The sequence below is a fragment of the Felis catus genome, chromosome F2 (assembly GCF_018350175.1).
Source record: "Felis catus isolate Fca126 chromosome F2, F.catus_Fca126_mat1.0, whole genome shotgun sequence".
NCBI lineage: Eukaryota > Metazoa > Chordata > Mammalia > Carnivora > Felidae > Felis > Felis catus.
In genome coordinates this window covers 27,636,833-27,663,090 of record NC_058385.1, presented here as the reverse complement: position 1 = coordinate 27,663,090, position 26,258 = coordinate 27,636,833, and the positions used below count along the sequence as shown (strand labels likewise).

Below are 26,258 nucleotides of genomic sequence, written 5' to 3'. Positions count from 1 at the left end.
GGCAATAAAACAAATCTCAATAAGATGAAAATCTTACCAAGTATGTTCTCACACCATAAAAGAATTAAGTAAACAACAACAACAACAACAAACTAGCAATAAACATCTAGAGGAACACCAAGATCTGGAAGTTAATGACTCCCATTTGGATAAACTATGAGTAAAAGAAGAAATTACACCTATAGGCATTATTGCATTGAATGCTCTTGATAACTGTTATGAGGTAGGTACATATTATCCCCATTTTATAGATGCAAATATGAGGGAAACCAATCTACCCAAATCAGGGTAGATTTTACAGCATGTAGGGAACTAAGTCGGTTGAGATGGATGGAAGGTTTGGATTATGGAGGGTGGGAAAGATCAGGCACAGTGCCTGATCAGGCACCTAGGTGGCTCAGTCAGTTAAGCATCTCATGGTTTGTGAGTTAGAGCCCCGCATCAGGTTCTGTGCTGACAGCTCAGAGCCTGGAGTCTGCTTCAGATTCTGAGTCTCCCTCTCTCTCTCTCTCTGCTCCCTCCCCTCCCCTGCTCAAGCTCTGCCTCTCTCTCAAAAATAAACATTATAAATACATAAATAAATAAGTAAAATGTCATGAATTTGCTAGAATTTGCTAAAATTCCTAATGAAGAATGATGGAAAATTAAACGAAAAGATTGTTTTTACCTATTAGAAATAGATCTTCATTGTATTTTTATCATTATTTTGATCAGAGCTGGGTCAAAAAGTGGGCTGTAACTGGGCCAGATTATAGTTACTAAATATGATAGGGATTCATTTTAAGCATCTTTAGGAAAAGTATTCTATTTAGTTTACTAATGTAGACCAGGTACTTGGTAAAGTGTCTAATTCAGAGAGGGTACTCAATAAAAATTTCTTGAATAAATAAAGATGAGAAAATATGGACTAAAACTGAAATGACTATATAGGACTGGGCATAGAATCAGAATTGATACACTTTAAGTGAGAACTATCAGCTACCTGGATTTTACACTTATAATCATTGCCTCCAAGTTGTTGGAACACACACATTCTATTCTATTTCCTTTATTGATTATTATGACTAAAGAAAAAAAATCATATTAATGATCTTAACTGTCTTAAGTCAAAGATAAATGTTGTTTGACATCTGTTTTAGAAATTCTTCAAAATGAGTTTTCTTCACTGTTCTTTCCTCACAATGATGATAATAATAATGAAATGTTCTATTCTCAATAATATTAACAGAACTTCAATATGGATTTTTCTCAAGAAGGTTCCCCATTGTAATGGCATCCTTTAATCCCATATTTTATTCCTAAGTAACAAACAAAATGAATTTCATGATTATTTACTGCCTATTAGATTTACAGTACTAGCAGGGAGAAGATAAAAGTGAAAATAAAAGATCTGTTTTCTAGGCTGTGAATCAGAACTGCATAGGAAGAACTGTGAGGGTAGTAGATGGAAGGAGAAATTTGAAAGGGAAAAGAAGGGCAAGAAAATAGACTGATATTTTACATACATATTAGAGGAGAGCTACCTATGTTCACATATAAACTAGGAAGACAAATGTGATATTCTGAAAAGAAAACAAATAATTTTTAGAAATTATAGTACATTTTGAGAGAATCTTGTATTTATTTTCCCTCAAGTAGGCTCTATGCCCAGAACAGAGCCCAACATGGAGCTTGAACTCATGACCCTAAGACCAAGACTCAAGCCATGATCAAGAGTCGAATGCCCAACCAACTGAGCCACCCAGGTGCCCCAAGAGAAATCTTAGAGGAAGATTTAAATAAATGTAGGAGTAGTTTATATATTTAAATAGAAGCAGCATTTGGATAGGGTATAAAAAGGGTTACTGATATTTTTGTGATTATTAATAGCTGATGTGCTTTCTACTTTCTTGCCAGTGATACTGAGAAAAGTAAGTGAAATGGTTCAAAATTAATTAATAGACTTTTCAGTTCCAAACCAAATGCTCATGTTTTTAGGCATAAAGATATAGTAAAAAATAAATAAACTGTATATAAAAGCTTTGCGAAAAATGAAGTTTGCTTAAAAGTATGACATTATCAAAGTTTTTGTGTCATAATATGCTTAATGAAAAACAACAGTGCTGTACAAATTTCATATAACAAAATCCTTTCATGGTTTATGGCTCTAGAGGTGCTTTCACATACACCATTTCATTTGCTTCTCACAAAAATCAGGTAGATTACTTCACAGACGAAGAAAAAAGGCTCTTATGTACTTGCCTGAAAGTTCAGAAATAGCAGTTGGTCTTGACCCCAGGACTTCACTCTCTCATGTGTATGGTCACATATAACATGGAAACATTCAGTACTCACATAATTTTCAAATGTGTATTTTTACTGCCATTTTCTCACTCTTCTAACCCCACTAGGTTCCTCTGAATCTCCTTCACCTACCTTTTAACTAGTTTTCTTACTTTTTCCTAATACCTTTATCAACCTGTGTATTTTCAAATCTCTATAAGCTCAAGTCCATTTAAAATTAATAATTTTAATTACTTGTTATCAATTAAACACTCAAATTTCTTACTAAGTCCCTGAACAGTAATAAAACATTTTAGCAGGTGAGAAAATCATAGCCAAATGTTCTGTAAAGCATATGCAAAAAACTGTAAAACTGAGTCATTTTCTCATTTGTAGAAATAATTGAACATTTCACCTGTGTCCGAGAAGTTGCCTTTCCTTTGGTATCAGTAGAAAATTTGCCTTTGTTACTAATACGTGCTGCCTGTTCTTTACAGAAATTAATATGTCTATCAGCTGCATTTTCATTAAACCTCCTTTGGCAATATGGACACTGAATATAATCTAAAACAGAAAAAAGAAACAAAATAATAACATAATTCTTAAAGTGAAACATAAGGAATTATAAGTTTTTTGTGGACAGTAATTCAATATGTGTAACAAAAACAATAATATTTGGTACACAAAACTTGTTATTTCCTTATAACCACCCAACCTGACCACTAAACTTGGTAAAGACATTTAAGAAAAAAAGTCTGCTAGCATATGGTAAATTCTGATTTTCTCCCAGCTTAGAATCTTATTTGAGGGGAACAAAACCCAAAACATAAATCCTTAGTACAAAAGAATGAATAAGTAGAGGAAAAATAGGATTTCTTCTTTGTCTTTATAATATATCATATGTTTCCACAATATATACATATTTTTATACTGGAGACTAAGTTATTAAGCAGTAATAACATATTACATTAAAAATAAATTTTAAAATTTGAGCTCATCTGTTAAAATTTTTCATTTTAATTAGAGTAAAACTGTTGGGCGCCTGGGTAGCTCAGTTGGTTGAGTGTCCAACTCTTGATTTTGGCTCAGGTCATCCCAAGGTCGTGGGATTGAGCTCCACATTGGGCTCCATGCTAAGCATGGAGCCTGCTTGAGATTCTCTCTCTCTCCCCACCTCTGCCCTTCTTCCTTGTTAGCACTCTCTCTCACTAAAAATAATAATAATAAATAATGATAATAATAGGATAAAACTGTCAAGAAATAGTTTGACTTTATACAGTTTTATTTTCTCTTCGAAGTTCCAACAGATAAGATAAAAATATACCTCATTACGATACGATCTGGCCCTTTATAGAAATAGTTTGTTAACCTCTTCACTACAATAAAACGTTAAAAATGATCATATCTAGGTTTTCTACCGGACTCCTTTTAAAAAATATATATATATTATTGAAGTATAGCTGACATACAATGTTACATTAGTTTCAGGTGTACAACACAGTGATTCCACAATTCTGTACATTACTCAATTCACACCACAGTAAGTGTAATTACCATCTGTCAGCATACAATGTAATTACAATATTATTGACTCTATTTCCCTATGCTGCACTTTTCATCTCCCCGACTTATTTTATAAGACTTTTCTTTACTGAGAAATAAATCTCAATCACAATACTAACACAATTTAATGCAGCTAACTTGTTATATTAAAATAACTACCTCTTCAGATTACTCTAATAGTCAATGTCCAAGTGTCAATTGTGTTATTTTAAATCTTTCAATATCTCAGTATCTTATATGAGGTTGCCAGCATCTTACCTTGCTTTTGGTAACAACAGATAAGCAAATTTTATCTACCTAATGAAGAAAGTATAATAATACATGAAATTAAGGCATAATTTAGGTAAATGAATTTTTATGGTGGTTTCCCTACATAAACATGTACCTCTTAGAAACAACAGTATGTTTTTTTTCCTTCCCAGATAAGAAGATATCAAAGGCATCAGGCAACAAAACAATCTGAATCTTACCAAATGACTACATTTCAATTGATAGTGAGCATCTTCAAATATTTCCTGGTATATTAACATTTGAAAGTGACTATAATAATGTTTCAAATGATATTATAATGCTTTATGTTTAAATAACAGTATTGAAATAAAAAGGTAATGAATTTCTATGTTCAACACTGATGTGTCTTTATAAGCCTAAATGTCTGAAAAAATCAGCATTATTTTATAGTTAAACTTTTAAAGATTATGCTTCATCAAGTTCCATAATTATAAACTAACTTTAATAACAATTTAAATTTATAAAAATTCGATCAGTATTTCCTCTCCATATGAACATTTCTGTCAACAATATTCCACATACCAGGATCATAAGAAGGTGGAGGAGGAGGAGGAAGTTTTCCACCCTCTTTAAGTGCCTGATCAAGGCCTTTAGCTGCTCTTATGGTGGCAATGAATTCTTCATGTTTTCTTCTCCAATTAGATGGTTTCTTTGGTGGTTCAGGCTATACAGAAATAAAGAAAAACCCATTTCAAAACATTTTTTTAATTAGTTGAGGGGCGCCTGGATGGGTCAGTTGGTTAAGCATTAATTTTGATTTTGACTCCGGTCATGATCTCAGGGTAGTGAGATGTAGCCCTGCATTGGGCTATGTGCTGAGCATGGGGCCACTTTGGAATTCGCTCTCCCTCTCTCCCTGTCCCTCCCCAACTCGCATTCACACACACACTCTCTCTCTTCAAATAAGTAAACATTAAAAAAAATAATAAAAAATAAAAAATAACTGAAATAAAACTTGAGGAAATGCTATGTTACTTTAAATGTTCTCTTATTAGAAGTCCTTTAGTGACTTTCTCCCCAAATTTATAATTTTAAAAATAAACTTCATGTAATTGTATTATATGTGATTTTTAAAATGCAATTGTAATTGTTAAAAACACTGCTAAATTGACTTCTGTAGGTGTTACATCCATTTAAGCTCCACTAACAGGGTAATTTCCCTATTTTCCTATGCTTTCTCCAACAGAGTATGTTATTAAACTTCTATTTTTTTTAACTCACTGGAGAGGTGAAAAATACTTCTCTCTTTGGTTTTAGCTGGCTTTTCTCTTATAAAAAGTGAGTTGAGCATCTTTTCGTATCATTAAGAATCATTTGCACTGCTTTTTTTGTGAACCATTTATGTGACTAGTCAAACTACCTGTTGGGTCACTGGTCTTATTTTTAACAATTTCTAGTTAACTCTTTATAGGAGATTAGCTTCAGCCCTCCCCTGCAATGTGGCTATCTTATGAGCTTGTCTAAGGCTGTTCTGAAATTAGTAATTATTTTTAAAATATAGTTTATTTGTTTCTTTTATGAGTTCCAGATTTGCAGTCATTGTTAGCAAGACCCAACCTCACACTAAGGTAAATGGAATTTTCCCATGTTTCCCTGCCGCACCCCCCTCCCCCAGAATTTTCATGGTTTTACTTAAAATTTTTAAATCTTTCATTCATTTGGAATTTATCATGAGTTATGGTGTGATGTATGGATTCCACTTTATTTCTTGTTTTTAACATGGCTATGCAGCTGTCTGTCTCAGTATCCTTTATTGACTTTTCTCACTATTGAACTGATAACACTTTTATCATATTCTCTTTTGTATTTGGGTATTTCTGAACTTTCTCTTCTGTTCCACTGTTCTGATTATCCTTGTGTTAGTATCAGTGTTTTAAATGTTAAGACTTTATAATATAATACTAGTTTAATACCTGATAGGATAACCCTACTTTAGGCTGCTTCTTTTTCAATCTTTTCTGGTTATTCTTGTTATGTACATTTTCCCATATGAACTTTAGAATCAGCTTGTCTAACTTTTTTAAACTATATTTTAACTGAAAAAATTAAACACTGCATTCATAAACAACTTAAGGAACTTAATACTTAATACCTTTATTTTTTTGAACCTGCCTATCCAAAAACATGAGATATTTCCATTTAAAGAAGTGTTTGTGTTTTTCAGTTTTTTTAAAGTATTCTTTGTGGAAGTCTCATACCTTATAAGGCATAATGTGTACCTTATACCTTATACCTATATAATTCCTAGATATTTTTTATTTTGTGTTATTTTTTTATAGAGAGTCTTTTCTTTTTTATGTTTCAAGGGGTTTCTTGACATATGAGACTCAGTAATTTCTGTATATCTCAGAATTCTGTATAATGAGCATTATATCTCATTACTTCACTGGTTTCTCTTACTGTTTATAATCATTTAACAGTTGATTCTCTGGAGTTTTCCAGGCATATCATCTAATAATGCTACTTTTACTTTCTCTTTTCTAATCTCTATGCATCTAACATCTAACTGTGTCTGTTATAGCAATTACTATATTGGTTAGAGTTTAATCTTGTTCCTATCTTTAAAGGCCACCTCTAAGTATCTTTCCATATGCATTAATGCTGGCACCTGTGCTACAATAGGTTTAGTTGTGTCATATTATTGAAACACCCAACTATCTCTATTATGTCTTTATTTTTTAAGTCAAGAATATACATTGAATCAGCAAAGTCAAAAGATGGTTCTTTAAAAAGAGTAATAAGCAGGACTAGTAAGGAGAAAAAGAAAACACAAAATACCAAGGAATGGAAAATAGTACACGATAGAGTTCTTATAAACATGAGGAAAAATGAAGATATGTGCTATAATGTACCTTATGCTAATAAATTCGACCACATTATATGAACACTATCCTTGACAAACACCACAAAAGGGATACCAGAAGAAACAGGAAATCACAACAGTCTTACATTAATTTTTTTTAATGAATCTATTATTTAAAAACCTCAAGACAACTTCTGGCCCAGATGCCTTTACTGTTGAATTCTTACAGACATTTAAGAAAGAAATAGCATTAGGTGCCTGGGTGGCTCAGCTGGTTGAGTGGCCGGCTCTTGATTTCAGCTCAGGTCATGATCTCACAGTTCATAAGATTGAGCCGAGCTCTGTGCTGTCAGGTTCTCTCTCTCCCTCTCTCTCTATCCCTCCCTGCTCATGCTGTCTCTCTCTGTGTCTCTCAAAATAAATAAATAATATTAAAAATAATTAAACAAATAAAAAAGAAAAAGAAATAGCATCAATCTTTTAAACTCTTTCAAAAAAAAAAAAAACTAAGAGAACAATTTTCCAATTAGGTTTACAAAAGCAACAAAAATTTGATAGAAAGAAAATGACAAACTCACTTCTCTCGTGAAGATAGATGCAAAACCTTAACTAAATACAAGCAAATTTAGATACTGGAGATAACTGACCCTTTAAAGTTTCTTATTTAATAGTGAAAGGTCTGAATACAACATTCATCTGCTCCATAAGTATAACTCATCTACTGGTAAGTTTTGGTGCTCTCCTCTACCTTTTTTCTCATGTCATACTTGTGTGGTTTATTATTATTCATCATTGAATGAATTAGGTTTTCCTGGTACAGCTATTTACAAGAGGTTCTGCAGAGAAGGAGAGGTCCACAGTCCCTTTCCAGGCTACACAAACCAACAGCTCTCTTGTCCTTTGTAGATACAGATGTAAATAAGGCCTCTCCATGATTACAAGACACACCTCTCATTCTTCTCTAAAACAATATGGGTCCAGGAAGGCTACTGCTGCCAGCCATGCTTCCCTCAGTAACCATACTAACCACTTCAAAAAAAATAGGACCTAGCTCTTTAGAGTGGGCCCCTTACCTTCAGAAAGGGTATTTTATTTTCATTAGTGCTTTTGGAGATCTTCTGACATTGGGCTTCTTCAACTCTGTGCCTCTTCTCCCTACTTCCTCCTTTCTGGCTTTTGTTCAAATTAAGCGAGGCTCATTCCACTTCCTGGCCATCCAGGGTCCTGTACTCACCCCAGTTCCTGCTTTGGCTATAGTAAACAAGGGATATATACTTCCTGATTAGACTCCTCTCACATAAGGAGTCACCTTTAAGGTGAGGAGACCCTTCACCTTTGAGGTGGCAGGTTCCCATTCTGGGCCATGGGTCCCTCAGCAATTTCCTACACTTCCTCTGTGGGTAGGTTCTCCTGGCATTCAGTTGCTTTGGGCAGCCCTTACAAATATTTTGTAGTCTGTGGATTAGTTTCTCCCAAAACGGAGTTTGTATCTGCTTTACTCGACTCTGCTTATGATTTTGTAGGATTTCCTTGATACAGATAGAGAACTACACTATGATGTTTAAATCTTCTAACACACAGATTTTCAAGGGGGAGGAGTTAAGATGGTGGGACAGCATAGAGACCCTCAGCTTGCCTCATCACTGAAACACAGCTAGGTCAGCACCAAACCATTTTGAACACCTAGGAAACTGATCTGAGGATTAACACAACAATCTGGGTACTTGAGCCACAGAACTCGGCAGGGGTGCAGTACAGAGAGGTGAACCGGGGGAGAGAAAAGCCATGGAGGGCTGGGAGCTGTTTTTGCAGAGAACAGAGAAAGAGTAAGGGGGGAGAGTGCAGTGCATCGGGATCATGCAAGAAAACCATTCCTGCAAAAGTAGCTTGAGAGAGAGTGAAAACACTCACAGGAGACTGAACAAGAAATTTGTTCTCCATAACTGCTAATGTGAAGAAAGGAGAGGGTTTCAATACCACCAAGATTCCATAAACAGTGGAGTACAGAGTCTGAAGTTCTGGGACTCAGTGCCTGGCAGAGCTTGGGAGAAAGTAGGGCGAATCCCCAGGAGCAGGAAATGGGGTCTGAGGGATTCATGTGCCACATGGGGAGAAATGGTTCCCCCGCTTGGAGTGCATTTGGTAGAGGCCATATGGCTTTCTCACAGGCAAAGGTCCCAGTGGACCCTGGAGAGTAGCCATGTTTCCTGATATTGGGACAAACACGTCAGAGTGTGGTGAAACCTGGCACTGGCTATGCATTGTGATTTGCCATAATCTCTGAACCTCTGCTGCTGTGCGATCACATGAATGTTTTCTGGGGGCAAGCCGGCACCCAGCCATTGTTCAGCAAGACTCTCTGCCAGAGAGTTGGTGCAAGTCCAAGCAGAGGTCTTTAAAGTGTGGGGATTTGAAACAAACCCTATCCGAGATAAAACTCCAAAGGGAAGTGCTGCCTGGCGAGTGGACAAGTTGGACACGGACAGGGCAGAGGCAAGGAGTGGATGGAGGCCTGAAACAAAGAAGGGGTGCTTGATTGCTGGTTGGTGAAGAGTGCCAAGTTCCTGTGTCAGAGACTAGGGAGCTGGGTGAAGCCATTTCCACTTCTCATGCACACAGGCATCACACTGATCTACCCCAGCAAGCCAAGCAGCACAACCTAGTGGAGAATGGAGCTGTTATACCAAGCCCCTCCCAACTGCACCCCCTCCCCCCCAAGCACATACCCTAGAAGACCAGGACAAGTCCCTCCACTTGCTTAGTGTACAGACTATACAGGGCTTCATAGTTTCAGTTCTAGGGGAAATGGGATGTAACTTCATTCAGGTTTCATTCTGTTTGCTGGTTCATTTATTCATTTTGTTTCTGTTTTTGCTTAAATTGCCTTTTTTTTCTTTTTTTTTTTCCTTCCTCTTTTTTGGGTACAGAAAGAGAAAAATTTATTTTTATTTTTTTATTTTATTTATTTTTTAAAATATTTTATTCTATTTCATTTTATTCTACTTTATTATATAGTTTTTAAAATTTTTTTCTTACCTTTTTTTTTTTCTTTTCTTTCCCTTTTTTTCTCTATCCTGTCAAGCTTTTTTTAACAAACAGACCAAAACACACCTAGGATCTAGCTCCCTTTATTTGATTTTTTTGTTTTGTTTTTAATTTTTATTTTTTATTTTATTAATTTTGTTTCTGTCCTCCAAAATAACAAAACAAAGTAATTCACCCCAAAAGAAAGGACAGAAAAAAATGACAGCCAGGGGCTTAATCAACATAGATATAAGCAAGATGTCTGAACTAGTCTGAACTAGAATTCAGAACCACAATAATAGAATACTAGCTGCAGTTGCAAAAAGCATAGAATCCCTTTCTGCAGAGATAAGAGAATAAAGTTTACTCAGGTCTAAATTAAAAATGCTATAACCGAGAAGCAATCTCTAATGGATGCCACAACATCAAGGATGGATGAAGCAGAGCTGCAAATCAGCGATATAAAAGATAAAATTATGGAAAATAAGAAAGCAGGGAAAAAGAGGGAAGCAAACGTAAAAGATCATGATACAAGACTTAGAGAACTCAGTGACTTATTAAAAAGGAATAACATCCAAATCATAGGACTCCCAGAAGATGAAGAGAGAAAAAGGGGCAGAAGGTTTATATGAGCAAATTATAGCAGAATATTTTCCTAATCTGGGGAAGGACACAGACATCAAAATCCAAGAATCACAGAGAACTCCCATTAGGTTCAACAAAACCCACCATCACCAAGGCATATCAAAGTCAAATTCACAAAATACACAGACAAGGAAAGAATTATGAAAACATCAAGGGAAAAAAAGTCTTAATATACTGATTTTCAAACTTTAACATGAATATGTCTCCCCAAGGATTTTGTTAAAATGTAGATTCTAATTCAGTATGTCTGGGTGGGACCTGAGATTCTGCATTTCTAACATGTTCCCAAATAGTGCTGACATTATTGTTCTATAAACCACAATTTTAAGTACCAAGAAATTAAACTACTTAATGTAAAGCAATGGTTTTTACCTTGCTTTTATCTGAGGCTTAATTTTTCACTATTAGAACCCTTCTCCTTTAAAAAGAAATAGGATAGCTAACATTTATTGAGACATCATCATGGGTAAACTCAATGTAATCCTCATAAGAACCCCACAAGATAGATACTACCATTACAATCACTTCACAGATAAAGAAAAGTATAGATTAAGTAACCTGTCCAACACAATATGGTAAGTAACAGAGTAAGGGTTAAATCCAGGCAGGCTGCTCTTGAGCCAGCTTTCATTTTTATACCCACTATATTACATTGCCTCCAAAACTTTCAATAAACAATAGATAGTTTAACTATCTTAGCTAATTAAAGCCAATATAATCATATATCTGGAAGACATACCAAGAAAAATTTCAAATAATTTCAAATTTCACTATTCTTAAACAGTCATAGACTGAAAAACAAAGATGGACATTAGATTTTTCTATTGTCAAATAATTTTATTGTAAGATTAATTGCCCCACTGGGAAATGTTTTCCTGTAGCACAAGGAGAAGTCATTATTACTGAAGTAGAACCCATACAATGAGGTACTCAAATTTTTACTATTTCACTGAACTATTTAAAACTATGCCCAACAAAGTATGTATGTGATTTATTGTTAGCAATATAACACATCACAGGTAGCATTAAGGAGAGATTATGAAAGGAGATTCACTGCTTTCAAAGAAAACAAGCTGACAATGGCTATACATGGACAGATGAGTAACTGATTAAACTTCCCCAGAAAGCATAAGATCACAATTACTGACAATCAAAATAATCAGTGTCTATTATACTAAGGTATCTATAAATTAGAGCTTTACTTTGGATTATACTACTGATATGACACTTAAACTTATACACAGTACCTAAGTTATGTTTGAAGTCATTAACAATGACTTAAAAAGAATATGTGAAAACTTTTAAATTATTTCCAGCCTACAACTAAGCAATTGGCTTTCCAATGCTATAAAAACCTCAGTGTAATAGGTTTTTAGACAGTAGCTGGTTTCTTCTTTGCAGAAGTTTAAAATAAACAATTTTCTGATCATTTATAAACTGAAAACATGAAACAATTCTCCTTAATTTTCAATCTTAGCACAACAGATAATTACAATTTTTTTTCAATATATATAGCAGGAAAGTCCATACTATTCAAAAAGCTATGTAATTACCCTAGGTTTAAGAGGCTTTACTGTTGGAATATCAGTTCCTTCAGCTCTTTGTCTGCTTGAATCAAAAGTCTTCCGTTTTTTAGTGGCAGTTTTCTGGCAAATAGGTCCATGTTTTTTCTGTCAAGATGAATAAATGCAATGTATCATTTTCTTTTCTATAGAAGGGAATTCTAAAAAACTTTAAATTGCCATTTGAGACCAATTTAAAAACTGGAAGATGAAATAAAAATAAAACATAAATTAAATAAATAAATAAAACATATATAAGACATATTTTGCTTTAACTAAAATTGTTAAAAAGTATATATGATGCATGCTGTAAGTTATCTTTCTCAAGAAAGTACAATTACTATATACAACAAGAGAGTATAGAAAAATACTCTTCCAAAATTTTATTAAGTTATTGAATATTCTAGTTTTTATACTGCTGAGAATAAGGTAATGTAACCAAATTGAAGCTATTGAGTGAAAAAAAAAATTCCCTTCATCACTAAATACATGAAAATAGATACTAGAAAAAGAATGTAAACAGAGACTGGATTAGCGTGAGGATCACAAAAAATTAACAGAATAGTAGTAGTCTGGGCTCCTAAAATTATTAACATAACAGTAGTATGTTAATGTAAAGTTAACACAAAATGATAGAACACAGTGGTCCGATTTCCTTCACAATCATTTATTTCTTCCCTTTTGGAAATCAAGTTCTCTGCCTTTCTTTACCAAGGATTTTTCTTGAGCTGTCTAGCCTTCCACTTCTACAGTCTTGTTTTTTTTTAAAAATACAGCTGGCAGCTCATTCATTTAATCTTTCATGCATTCATTTCAATGGAAGCTCTCATAACTGATTCCAGTTAACCTAATGGATAAATAATCATTTCCCCTCCCCTAAATAAAACACGTTAACAAATGACATCAGTGCACTACATGCACTTTTTTTTACTTCTGTATTTTGATAAACACTGAACAAGCTAGAACTGTTGAACTTTATCTGAGAAAAGAGGAAACCTCAGAACTGGTTGGTTTGGTATCATGGAGCCTCTTATATTTTCAATATACAATCAGAAATCAATTGTTCTATATACGTGTTTTCAGTTTTCATTTTCAACAAGCACTGTAATTATAGCTATTAGAATAAAAATCTCTTAAATATGAAAAAAACTAAAAGTGTGGCTAACAGGCAACTTCCTAATAGATGTCTATTCTCATATTGAGTTGTATGTGTCAAAACTATGCAGCACTTATTCCCAAATAGTGATCACATTATTTAATTAACTAAATAAATGAGGGCAAAAAGGGCAACATTTTTCCTATGCAAACTGAGCTGAATGCTTTGAAAATAGTTTGAAAAACAGTGAATTGATAATAGAAACAAGAAAATAAATCACTAAGTGTGGGCTAGATGTTTTTAAAGGACAAAGGAAAAAAAAATTATTATTTATAAGAAGTCCATAGTCCGATGGACATTTTGGATCATTAAATCCTCACTTTGCTTTAAAGAAACAAACTGGAAATAGTAATAGACATTCTGGATTGTGGCAGAACTCTAGCCTGCAGATCCATATTCAAAGAAAACTCTTTATTGTACATCAAAATATTAATAAATGTATATTTATATTTAAAAGTAAAAGTCAAGTCTTTTATTAGTACATAGGCATTTTTTCCCTTATTCTCTAGTTGGCTATTTTTATATTAAAATCAATTAAAAGTGCTTATGTTTGTGTACATCAAATATCTAAAAGTATCTAAAGAATGCATAATATATTTTAGGTATACTTTTAATTGAAAACAATTTTTCTTCAGAATATTTCAAATATATTTAAAAATTAAGAGAACAGTGTCATGAACTCCTATTTCCTCATCAACAATTACCAACAATTCAGCAATCTTGTCATCTATACTAGCTTTTTTTCCTTAAGTACTTTAAAGCAAATCCCAGACATCATATCATTCTGTCTTTAAATACATTATTATGCATTTCTCAGAGTTTTTGTTTAGTTTTGCTAATATTCCCAGAGAGGAACACTTTAACACAGTAGTTCTGAAGACCAAACTCTAAAAAAAAGAGAACATTCTGGAAGAAAGATCTAGATGAAACTGATATCTTTAACAAAGAACACTGGCCAGTATATCTTTTAATTATTCCACAAAGGTTCTTTCTGTAACGGCTGTCCTGAAGTATCAAACAATTACAGATCTGCCATAACCCAAAGGAAAAAGGTACTCACTAATGCCACTGGAAAGAATGTTCTTCCACAAATCTTGCATGGTAACAATTCTCCAACTTGGACACTTCCATTTTCTGAAACAGAAAAGAATTTTTTTTAATGTTTATTTTTGAGAGAGAGATAGAGTGCGAGTGGAGGAGAGGCAGAGAGAGAGAGAGAGAAACAGAATCAGAAACAGGCTCCAGGCTCTGAGCTGTCAGCACAGAGCTCCATGCGGGGCTCGAACCCATGAACCGTGAGATCATGACCTGAGCTAAAGTCAGACACTTAACTGACTGAGTAGCCATCTAGGCGCCCTTAGAAAAGAATTCAATCAGTAAATTCTTTGCTCAAATTGTGAAAGTTTCAAATTTCAATGTCTTCCCTTGGTTTCATATGCAAGTTGTGAATTCTTGTGGAAAATGACTTGTTTCATTTTGGAATAAACAATATTATTGATTAAAATGGGCACAAGATAACCACAAGTTATCAGTGGTCAAAAAGGCCATGCCAAATACTGAAGTCATGATTTAAGGATAACCAAATACATATTGCTGGAAATATGTAGTTTTCTGTAATTTTAACCAAACCAATTTGTTATATTCTCTGAACTTATTGGCTATCTCTCCTGTAAATTACCAAACGTTAAAAACCAAGTTTATCTTGGGGTGCCTGGGTGGCTCAGCTGGTTAAGTGTCTGATTCTTGATTTTGGCTCATGTCATGATCTCAGGGTTTTGTGAGTTCGAGTTCTGTATGCTGACCGCACAAAGCCGGCTTGGGATTCTCCCTCTCTCTCCGCCCCTCCTCTGCTCGTACTCTGTCTCTCTCAAAATAAGTAAAAAAACCTTAGAAAAAAGTTTACCTTAAGGTTAATAATACGTATTATTAATCCTCAAAGCATTAAGATATAACATTGGTGATCAGTGAGGTGGCTCCCTGAGACGATCTAAGGAGTCTAAGATAAAAAGAATCTTGTTCTGTTTAACACTGGACAACAGGAAGTATAATGCTTTAAAGAAAAAATCATCTAGTTACTATGCTGCCCTCATTATATGAATTGTTCATTATTTTATACATACAATATTATATTAGGATTCAATGGAGATATTACAATTGAGATATTCTGACAATTCATTAAATAAGGAACAAGTAGCTGAGACTTTTACTCAATCAAAACTTAATACATCTATCACGCATTTTCATACAACACATTTTGTTACTAAGTTGATTAAAAAAAAACAACTACATTCTTTGGAATTCTACATAGCTGAGTCAATTTGTCGTTTTATTTTCTAGCCAATCATCAAACCTAAATTTATTTCCATATCTGTAATTTTCTAAAAATGATACTTGAACCTGTATCTTAAACATATTTTCTGCTGAATATTTTACTGACTGTTTTATCACATGAAAGACAAATAGAAGCCACTTTGTTTTAAAAGTAACCTAAATAAGTTCATGAAAAAAGTACAATTAGGACTTCATATAATTTATTCCAAAATATTTAGTGAGTTCACAGAAAACTAATAGAAGAATCAAAATAGAAATTTTTGAGAATACAATCAAACAGTACCAGAAAAACTGCTGTGTTCTCTCATTCTCTTAACACTCCACTACCTTATTTTAATTGTAGACAGTGACTATTTGTCATCTCAGATGGAGGCAATGTCTCTATGGTGGCAGTTAAGCAGTGGGCACTACAAAGGCAAAGCTAAGATTTGCATGATTTGTCCTTCTCCAATACCACATGTTAGGTTATTTAGGGAGAGCAACCTCATTTATAGGGACTTAATTCCACTATCTAAAAAGTTGAGGCAGTTGCTAGATAGAATCCATTACATACATTAAGATAAGCATGTCTTCATAATGATGGTCAAAGTGATATCACATGATGCATAATCTATTAAGCTGCTTATTTATAGTTTTCATATACTCTTAAATTCTATGCAATGATTTAAAAATTCATTAATACAAAATGTTAAAAAGAATCACATATTTTATTTGCTTAAAAGTATATTTCAGTATCTCCTTGTTAAATAGATGACAAAGCAAAATTTTATAAAAATTAACTATTGAGAAAAATAAATTCAACCCATGGAAATAATGTGAGTGCCTGTGTGAGCACCCACAACTTGCCAAGCACATATCAAGCCATAGTGACACAGCATGAAATAACAAAATCACTGTTCTATAAAGCTAACAGTCTACATGATTTACTTCTTCACTATATCTAAGAACCAAATCATCTCCCATTTTTCAATTTAATAGCAACTACAATACTAACATATAATAAAATCCAACTCCTGGGATTAATTACAAGTTATCAAATATGTTCAAATTGTCTTTAAAGGAAAAATCTTTATCTCTAAAAGGTATAAAAAAGAGGAAACCGCATTAAAGAGAAAGGATTTAAAAACAATTATCCTGAAGAAAAAAAAAATAAGTCATTACTTCATTCAAAATAAATAAAAATGTAAAGTTATAATTTCTTCCCTCTTATATTAGCTGGTCATGGAGGATTGCCCTATAATTCACAAAATATAACACATGTATGTATGTTAGTGTCAACACCGCCTGCTACCAGCAAGTCATGATAAGCAGCTTAGATTCAGTCACAAAGCCAAATTTTGTTGTAACGGTATTCATTAAAAGATATGACAGCTTAGCAGAAAAAGTACTGGTCCCAGCTCTATCACATAGAACTGTGACTCCCTGGGCACCTAAGATTAAGCTTCCTCTCGTATAAAATGAGAAAGTTAGGTTAAATGGCCTACACGGCCCCTTCTATCTCTAATATATCATAATAAATATACTATATTCATCTAATAAAATCTATCTTAAGACCACATTAGGAAGAAAAGTACATGGATGCTAACATATCTCTCTTACCAGTATTAAATTAAAAAAAAAATGGTTATATGTAAGGATGATTAAACCAACTGACCATTGCAGATGGTGGAATGAATGCTTCAGGTAGCATGTAGAATGTTGAGAAAATCACTTCCATTTGTCTACATACAGAACTGAGAATCTACAAGGAACTATTGCAAAGAACATGATATCTCTCTCCTTGTTGGAAATGTCTTCAAGAAGAAAATGTATGACTAATCATATAAATAGCTTCAGTTTAAAATTTGTTAAATGAGGATATTATCTGTTCAATCTACCTTATAATTTAAGGGATCATCTAAGATGGTATATATAAAAATGCTTCACAATCAATGAAATAAAAAAATACTACTCTGCAGCGCATGCGGGCAAACTCCACTAATCTGTCCTGAGTGGCAAAAGCTAGCAAATTGTGAGGCTTATAAAAATATAGTAGAGATGATATGCAGAGAGTTGACTATTGTAGCAGAGAGCAAGCACTGTTGAAAGAAGCATTCAAACTAAGGACAAAAGCAAGTAAATAAAGTACTTTAATATTCTAAAACTCTCAAGAAGGTAACCTCTTGGGGCGCCTGGGTGGCGCAGTCGGTTAAGCGTCCGACTTCAGCCAGGTCACGATCTCGCAGTCCGTGAGTTCGAGCCCCGCGTCGGGCTCTGGGCTGATGGCTCAGAGCCTGGAGCCTGTTTCCAATTCTGTGTCTCCCTCTCTCTCTGCCCCTCCCCCGTTCATGCTCTGTCTCTCTCTGTCCCAAAAATAAATAAACGTTGACAAAAAAATTAAAAAAAAAAAAAAAAAAAAAAAAAAGAAGGTAACCTCTTATAAAAGTTATCACAAACACAATGTTGATTCTGTTATGCGTTACCATATTTAGCAATTTCAAACGTGCACCATAAAGCTTGAAACTGTATCTTCACATAATGCTGTTACATATATATATATGTGTGTATATATATATGTGTGTGTGTGTGTATTATTATACAATATATTATTTCACATCTCTATATATCTATATATTTATCATATAATATATAATATGTATATCATACTTATACATATATATCACATCTTTATATGATATATATATATGTGTCTGTAGTTACATATATATATATACACATATATATACACATATATATATACACACATATATATACACATATATATATACACATATATATATACACATATATATATACACACATATATATACACATATATATATACACATATATATATACACATATATATATACACACATATATATACACATATATATATACACATATATATACACATATATATATATGTAACTACAGACACACATATATATATATATCATATAAAGATGTGATATATATGTATAAGTATGATATACATATTATATATTATATGATAAATATATAGATATATAGAGATGTGAAATAATATATTGTTACATAAGACAGTTATGACATTCTAAAATGTACATATTTAAGAAATAGGAAAGAATATTTTCAAAAGAAAAGAAGTCTTGAAATTCAGAACACTTCTGGCCTCTGTGTAGCATGTCTATTTCCTCACCTCTGGTCACTGTTCATCTGAATGCAATCTTTAAAATAAAACCTTCCTTTTGCAGCACATGGCATCTGTTACACACCACCTTCTTCCAACAATTCTTTTCAAAATTTAATTACTTCCAGGTCAATAATCTCTAGTATCTCCAAGATTTTTCCCGTTGAGCCCATCCTAGATTTCAACATTTCAACATTCACACTTAACCTACTCACCACACTCACACTTAACCTACTCACTCACCCTCCACTCCTCTTTAGTCCATCCCTCCAGTTCAGCAAAAACAACCACTGTTGAAACAATTTAGTAAAGGTCCACATTTGACTCTTAAATGCCCAAGCACCTTCTCTAACCACACATTTCTACCTTCTACCTCTCTCTAAAGCACTTTCTTGATCTCAGAGTGATTTGAATTTTCTTGATAACCCATCTCTGGTTGCACTTCCCTTCCTATTCAGTCTGAACCTGACTAGTCATTTCCATTTTGACCAATCACCCTCAAATCCCTTGCTCCAGGGTCACATGTTTGGAAAATGCCACATTGAATAAATGGGTATTCTTAGGGCAGAACTTCCTCAGTCTTAAAAAATAAATTAGTATATTATTATTTCCTCAACGGAAATCCTTTCTCATCAAGGAGATATTTTAGGACCAATGTCCTGAGTAGCACATTTTTTTTGGAACACTGGCTTACATTTACTGACTAGCTCCTCTCTACTTCCCTTTCTCTCCCTATCTGAATTGCAGGCAAATTTTATCAGGCCTAAACACTATATTAAAATAGATCAATTTGTTGATCCACAAGTATTTGTTGAGCACCTAGCATGACACAGGAACTGTTCTATGAGGTAAGCAAACACAGATGAACTTACAGAGCTTCTAGTCTTCTAACAGGGAAAAAATAAAAGCAATGAAATATAAAAAATGTCAGGTGGTGATAAGCACAATGTAGAAAAACAGCAGAGTAAGGAGAGAGAAGACAGTCACAGTGCTATGTGTGTTTGAAAGTGGGCAGGATCAGGGAGAGCTTCTTTAATGAGGAGATTTTAGAGTACTGACTTGAAGACACAGGGAACCAGGGGCGCCTGAATGGCTCAGTAGGTTAAGCGACCTATTGCTGGTCTTGGCTCAGGTCAGGATTGTACGGTTTGTGAGTTTGAGCCCCTCATCGGGCTCCACGTTGTCTTTCTCTGGCCTCCGTCACTTGTACTTTCTCTCTCTTTCAAAATAAATAAATAAACTTAAAAAAATAAAAAGAAATAAACAAGGAATTAAACCACCCATGAATCTAACTGCCACATCCAGAGGCATCTGGCTGGCTTAAGTGGTAGAGCATACGACTCATGATTTATTGATCTCAGCATCATGAGTTCAAGCTGCATGTTGAACATGGAGTCTAGTTTAAAATAATAATAATAATAATAATAATAATAATAATAATAACAACAACAACAATAATAATTGTCAAATCCAAAGCCCTCTCTTCAGTCCTCATTCTACTGAATCTTTCTATACCATGAAGCACTGTTGATCAATCCCTTCTACCTTTAAAGTCCTTTCTCTCTTGGCTTAAATGATATTTCTCCCTCCTATGCCCAAGTTTTTCAGATCTCAGAAGCTAAGTAGGGTTTGACCTGGTTAGTACTAAGACCTCCAGGAATTTCTGGTGCTATAGGCTTTTTCTGGCACACATTCACTACTCAATAAATATTAGTTTCTTACCACTTTCCCTTCTTGATAATTTTTAAATCTCTTTACAGACTTCTTCCTACTCCAATTTCCTTTCCTGTTCAACCCTAAAGCATCAATTCCTCCCCAAGCTTCTTTCCACATTTTGTTACATACAGCTTTCCTGAGTGAGTACATCCACTTGCTGTCACTTATATGTCATGGCTACTAAGCTAAAAATTCCAAGTAAACATTTCCAAGTAGCCATGAGACATTTCCACTAGATAGCCTCCAAGTACTGTACTAAAATTTATAAAGCCAAACTCATTACCTCTTCTCCCACTCCACTTGGTCTTCTTGGTTAAAGATACTAACATTATCTCTTAGTTCAAGCTAGATAGACCTTTATATTTGATTCCTTTTCCCTCTCACATCCACCAGTCATATCTCACCTCTCTATCTCAGAAATATCTTCTAAATCTATCCTCCTTTAAAAAAAAATGTTTATTTATTTATTTTGAGAAAGAGAGAGAAAGCGGGGGGGGGGGGGGCAGAGAAAGAGGGACAGAAAGAATCCCAAGCAGGCTCCACACTGTCAGTACAGGGCTCAACATGGGGCTAGAACTCACAAACTGAGAGATCATGACCTAGGCTGTCAGGCAGTTAACCAACTGAGTCATCCAAGTGCCCCTATCTTCCCTTTTTAATTCCTACTACTTGTGCCTTAGTTCAAATCCTCATCACATATATGTATTTCCAGTTTCTTCTTTCTCCAGTCTATCTATCCTGCTGCCGTAGGCATCTAATGAGACTGCCCACACACCTTCCAAGCATGCAGCTTTACCTGTACCGAATCACTCCTAAGCTCCTAATACACTTCTTATGAGTTTACCCATCCAATAAACAAGTACTGAGGGGGCTTCCTATGTACTAGGCACTTCTCTGAAAGCTTTATATATGTGACATCATTTAATCTTAATATAGTCAGGTAGGTCAGTATTTAATAGCCCCACTTTTTATAGCTGAGGAAACTGAAGTTCCAATTAACCAAATCATAGAGCTAAAAAGAAACAAAGCAATGATCCAAACACAGGCCTCTCGAACACACTGGCTATTAAAATAATCTAGTTTCCAACTCAGCACAATAAATAAATAAATAAATAAATAAATAAATAAATAAAGGCAAGATAAATTTAAAAAGATGAAGAATTGTTCAGTAAACTAGTATGTGTTTGGACTAGGGAAAAACAAAACAAAAAGGAAACTCTAATGGGTCAGGAATGCTTGTGTTAACTAAATCAGAGGCTACATTAGAGAAGAAGAATTAGACTTATAATGAGGTTTTAGAAGATAGTACACTAAGATCTACTAAGTTAGTAACCCACAAAAGGAATGGGCAGCCTGATCTCTGTTAAAACTGTTAGTATCCACTTATCAAGATGTTATGAGAGAAATGACAATACTGTATTGATTAAATCTGCTTAAAGTTTATCATTTCTACATTTTAAGGATGAAAAGCTTGGGAGAGATTGGAACTCTCCCAAGTCTAGAACTACTTCTACTGGTCTCGAGTATACCTATTGAGCACAAGATTTAGGTGAAAAGGAATTAAAGGCGTTGCTCTAACTACACACAGAACACAGAAGTGCTCAGATATAGATTACACAAAATCATGAGCAATAATTTATATTTAGTTTTGAAATACAGTGTTTGGACTGATACTTCATCCCGTTAACAACTAGAAAACATGAAAGTCCCAGAAGACCAAAAATAATATAAGTGGTACATGTTTTATATAAAAATAATTTTTTTAAGAGTACAATAATCTTCAATAGAATTTTTTAGGAGCCCATATATTTTCTGGTTTTATAATCAAGCTTAGTCCAGTTACTGGTTTCAACTAGAAACATGGGTATAATGCCAAACAGTACAATATTTGCTCAATTACTATGATGTTGAGCAAATTCCTGAAGATTTTCTACTGGACACTTCAATATAATGTTTATTAGACACTTAGTGCTAGATTTTAACTTCCAATAAGGGGAAAACTTTATCTTACATATCACTGTATCAATGTTTATTAAATGAAGACATGGATAAATTAATTAATGAATGGTAACCTTAAGATTCAAACTTACGATCTTTGCAAAATGTGACCTCATAGGGACTGATTTTAAAAAAGAAGGAAAGAAAGATAGGCACTGTTCTAACTTCAACAAAACTTCTCAGAGCTTTTGTTGTATTAGTTTAAACCACTTTTGAAATTACTAATATTCAATTACTTTTCTGTACAGAAAACCAATTTAATATACTTTAACCTAATTCATTAGAACTAAACACATTATAGTTAATGATAATAACTAATTTTGTTTAAAACTCAAAACAAAACAAAAACAAAAGTAAAGGGCAAGTTACTATTTACCATGATACATCACAAGCTGGGCCCATAAAACATGCCCCTCATAACACACTATATTAACATCAGAATACATGTATTTCTCCACCCATGTAATTGAGTACTATAATAGGTTTTCATTATATTTTAAAAGCATTCTTATTAAGATTTCAATAGTAATGTCTTAGTACTGCAAAAATGTAAGGTTTACTAAAATACCGACTTAATGAGAGCAGAGCTTTGACTTTATATTTTTTGCTACGTCTCCAGGGCCTAGAATGATGCCCACCATAGACAAAGTCATTAATCTAACAACAAATATTTCTTAAGTACCTACTCTGTGTCAGACAGTTTTAGGTGCTTAGCATACATAAGTGAAAAAGCAGATGAAGATCTTTGCCTTAATTACAAATGTTGAATAAAATAATAAAAATCTGCAGAAAAACTGTTTTAAAGCATTTTAAGTATGTTTTGATAACTTCATGAAAATTCCAGAACCCATTATGCTATAAGACCAACACATATTACAAAATACATTAAAAAATATAAGACGCCGGGTCACCTGGGTGGCTCGGTTGGTTAAGCCTCCTACTTCAGCTCAGGTCATGATCTCACAGTTCTTGAGTTCGAACCCCGCATTGGGCTCTGTACCGACAGCTCAGAGCCTGGAGCCTGCTTCAGATTCTGTGCTGCCTTCTTTCTCTGCCCCTCCCCCGCTCATGCTCGCTCTCTCTCTCTCTCTCTCTCTCTCTCTCAAAAATAAATAAATGTAAAAAAATTTTTAAAAATAAGATGCCTCCAGGAGTCCTCTAAAAAAAATATTGAAAGTAAGGAATGCTATCATTACAATTCCTATCTCATGGAAGCTTAATGATCCCCCTAAAATAAATTAAATGATCAAAGACTAAGACCTTCATTTGCAGCAGTATACTGCAGCTGCCCACAAATGGAAAATTATCAGAATTCTTATCTACCATTCTCAAGCTGTTTACTATGAGAGCAAAAGCATGAAACACTATCATACTCATCATTACACTTGTTTTTTGGTGAGCTTAGGTAACTGCAAAAAGTTACCAGTTATTACTTTTCATAACATAACCTGAAATAATTTGCTCTCTGGCATGCAACAATACAGGGCTCAATGCTTCTGTTTATTTTTAATTCCACTTGAATCTATGTAAACTGGGGGGGGGGGGGGAGAGCTAAATCAAGGCAACATGATTTTTCAATTCTGCAGGCTTCTTCTTCATGGAAAGGATTAACCACAATTTGAAAAATAATCTTGAAACTGTTGTTGCCAATGTTAGTTGGGTTTTTTTTTTTCCTTTGTTGTTTTTAGGCAAACGCTATACTACACAGGATTAAATGGATAAAAATAATAGAGAAGTGAAAGAATTGGGAAAAAAGCAAAATCTGGAGTCATGGTTACAGCACAAGGATAAACTCAAAAGATAAGGAATCAATGCCGGCTCTTTCTTACAGAATCGTAATGAGTAAGTCTTAAATCCTTCTGTTAATCTATTGTCCCGGCTCTAAAGCTGGCCAGTGACGCTTCCTTGGGAGATGCTCTTGGCATCCCTCCAACAGAAGATGCGGTACAAATAGAAAAACGGTTACCTAGGGAAACTGGCCAAGGAAAGTGTCAGAAGCTAGAGGCTGGAAACAGCCTAGAGGTGGAAATACACCCCGAGGCCCCCCAGGAAAGGCTAGCGGTAGGGAGCCCATGGACAATAATAAAGAATCTACTTTGCAAGAAAAATAAAATCTGTCCGGAGTCTATGATTGATTACCAAAAAGACACTCAGGAATCAGGCAAGACCAGAAGATGTTAGGAAGAGACCTGCAGGCAGATGCCAAAGGCAGTTATCAAGCTCGAGGTGGAGAACCCCAGCTGAAGACCCTCTGAAGCGGGGCAGCCAGAGGATCATTAGCTCCACCGTGTCGGGGGCTGTAGAGCTACCGCCTGCCAGGGCCTCGGGAGGAGCGGCGGGGTCCACCACTCCGGACCCGCCCTCGCTTCCCCGGTATCGCTGTCCTGGGCACCCCTGGCTGCTCCGGGTCCGCTCTAACCGCCCGGCCCGTGTTCCTTCACCTCCTCACCTTCCAGTCCCTCCATTGCGCCACCACCTCTGATTCCGCGAGATTCCTCCGGCAGCGCCCGCAGCAGCTGCCACCGCCGCTGCCGCCGCCGCCACCGCCCAGCTCCGGCTGTAGCAACCCGGCCGCACCTCCCACCCGCTAACATCCCGGGCTCCCATTGGCCCGACGCTGGCGGGGCGGGGCTCCTGAAGGGCGGGGCCTCATGAGGAGGCGCGCCTCTAGCAGCCCCTGCGCGGCTGCCTCCTGGCTGTGAGCTTTCCCGGCCGTCCTCCCTCCCGGTAAGCCTAAACCACTTCAGGTTGCGTACTGCCGCCCAATGACGCCTTTGTTCCTCTGACTGCAGACTTGTTTCCCTCACAGCTTATCCTTCTATTTAGAATGTCTCAGCACCTCACGGGCAGCCCTTCACCAGTCCCTCAGTCGGTCAATGCAAGTGTGTCTTCTATTCTATCTCTCTCTGAGGACTTGAAGCAAACAAGCAAGCCAAACACACGTCCTACACTCGACTGTGCAGCGCACTCTCCATTTTCCGCTGGTTGGTCACATGACACTACCTGAGTGTGTTTTCTTAGGCTAGAAATTCACACACAGATTTAGGGGTTAAGGCACTTTTTTTCCCCTTTTTTAGAGAAATCATACTTTGCGCCTGGCGTGTAGAACTGAGATTGCTCTAAATACTTGGAAATCATTTCCTCAGCATGAAAGTTTGGGCGGAAAATTAGAAGGGAAAGCCAGCCCTGCCTTCATCTTCATCTACTCTGGGCTTACCCAGGCCCTTTTAACTAAAATAGTCTGCTGGCCTCCTAATTTATGAAGTAATATCAAAACTATGATCAGGGAGTTTAAGGGCGGAATGAGGGAATGACTTAGGGAGTGAGGGCTATTTCTGTCAGAGTCCAACCCTTTTGGGGATGAAGGTAATTTCGAAACCAGCTAAAACTTTTGCTTAACAGTCTAATACATTTCACCAGAACTAAATTTCTTTGAAAATTTGATTTAATAGTGAGAAACCATGTGGTGTGTTAACTCTAGTATATCCACTGGCAAGTTATCAGTATTAATGTAATTTCTGAACAAATCTTATATTAATTTTCTTATTTATCTGTCCAGTTGCCGAGTTTTCACATCATATCTAACTTTGTCTATTGTTAAAAGGATGTATCTTACAAAGCAGTAGCGTTTAGGAAACAGTGGTCCTCCTACTCCCCGCTCAAAGGTATTACAGTCAACCCTTGAATAATACTGGATTAAGGGTGCTGACACCTGCACAGTCAAAAGTCCACGAATAACTTTTGACTCCCCCAAAA

At 35.2% G+C, this 26,258-nt stretch overlaps 2 protein-coding genes across 3 annotated transcripts in view; one reads left to right on the top strand and one right to left on the bottom strand.

Moving 5' to 3' along the window:
• Positions 1 to 4,451, top strand: part of IL7 (interleukin 7) — a 95,489-nt gene extending 91,038 nt beyond the window's left edge. The window contains exon 5 of the mRNA XM_045049755.1: positions 4,248 to 4,451. Within this exon, the coding sequence (XP_044905690.1) occupies positions 4,248 to 4,352 (105 nt within the window). The 3' untranslated portion in view covers positions 4,353 to 4,451. The remainder of the gene's footprint in view (positions 1 to 4,247) is intronic.
• The window catches only part of ZC2HC1A (zinc finger C2HC-type containing 1A), a 50,828-nt gene extending 25,579 nt beyond the window's left edge, over positions 1 to 25,249 (bottom strand). Inside the window, exons 1-5 of one of the 2 annotated variants that reach the window (XM_045049754.1) lie at positions 24,952 to 25,249; positions 14,367 to 14,440; positions 12,142 to 12,258; positions 4,639 to 4,780; positions 2,678 to 2,826 (exon numbers count right to left, since the gene is read on the bottom strand). In XM_045049754.1, coding sequence (XP_044905689.1) covers positions 2,678 to 2,826; positions 4,639 to 4,780; positions 12,142 to 12,258; positions 14,367 to 14,440; positions 24,952 to 25,096 — 627 coding nt within the window. In that variant the 5' untranslated portion in view covers positions 25,097 to 25,249. The remainder of the gene's footprint in view (positions 1 to 2,677; positions 2,827 to 4,638; positions 4,781 to 12,141; positions 12,259 to 14,366; positions 14,441 to 24,951) is intronic. The other variant, XM_006943283.5, reaches the window with a different exon arrangement.
• Between the last annotated feature and the right edge of the window lie 1,009 nt (positions 25,250 to 26,258).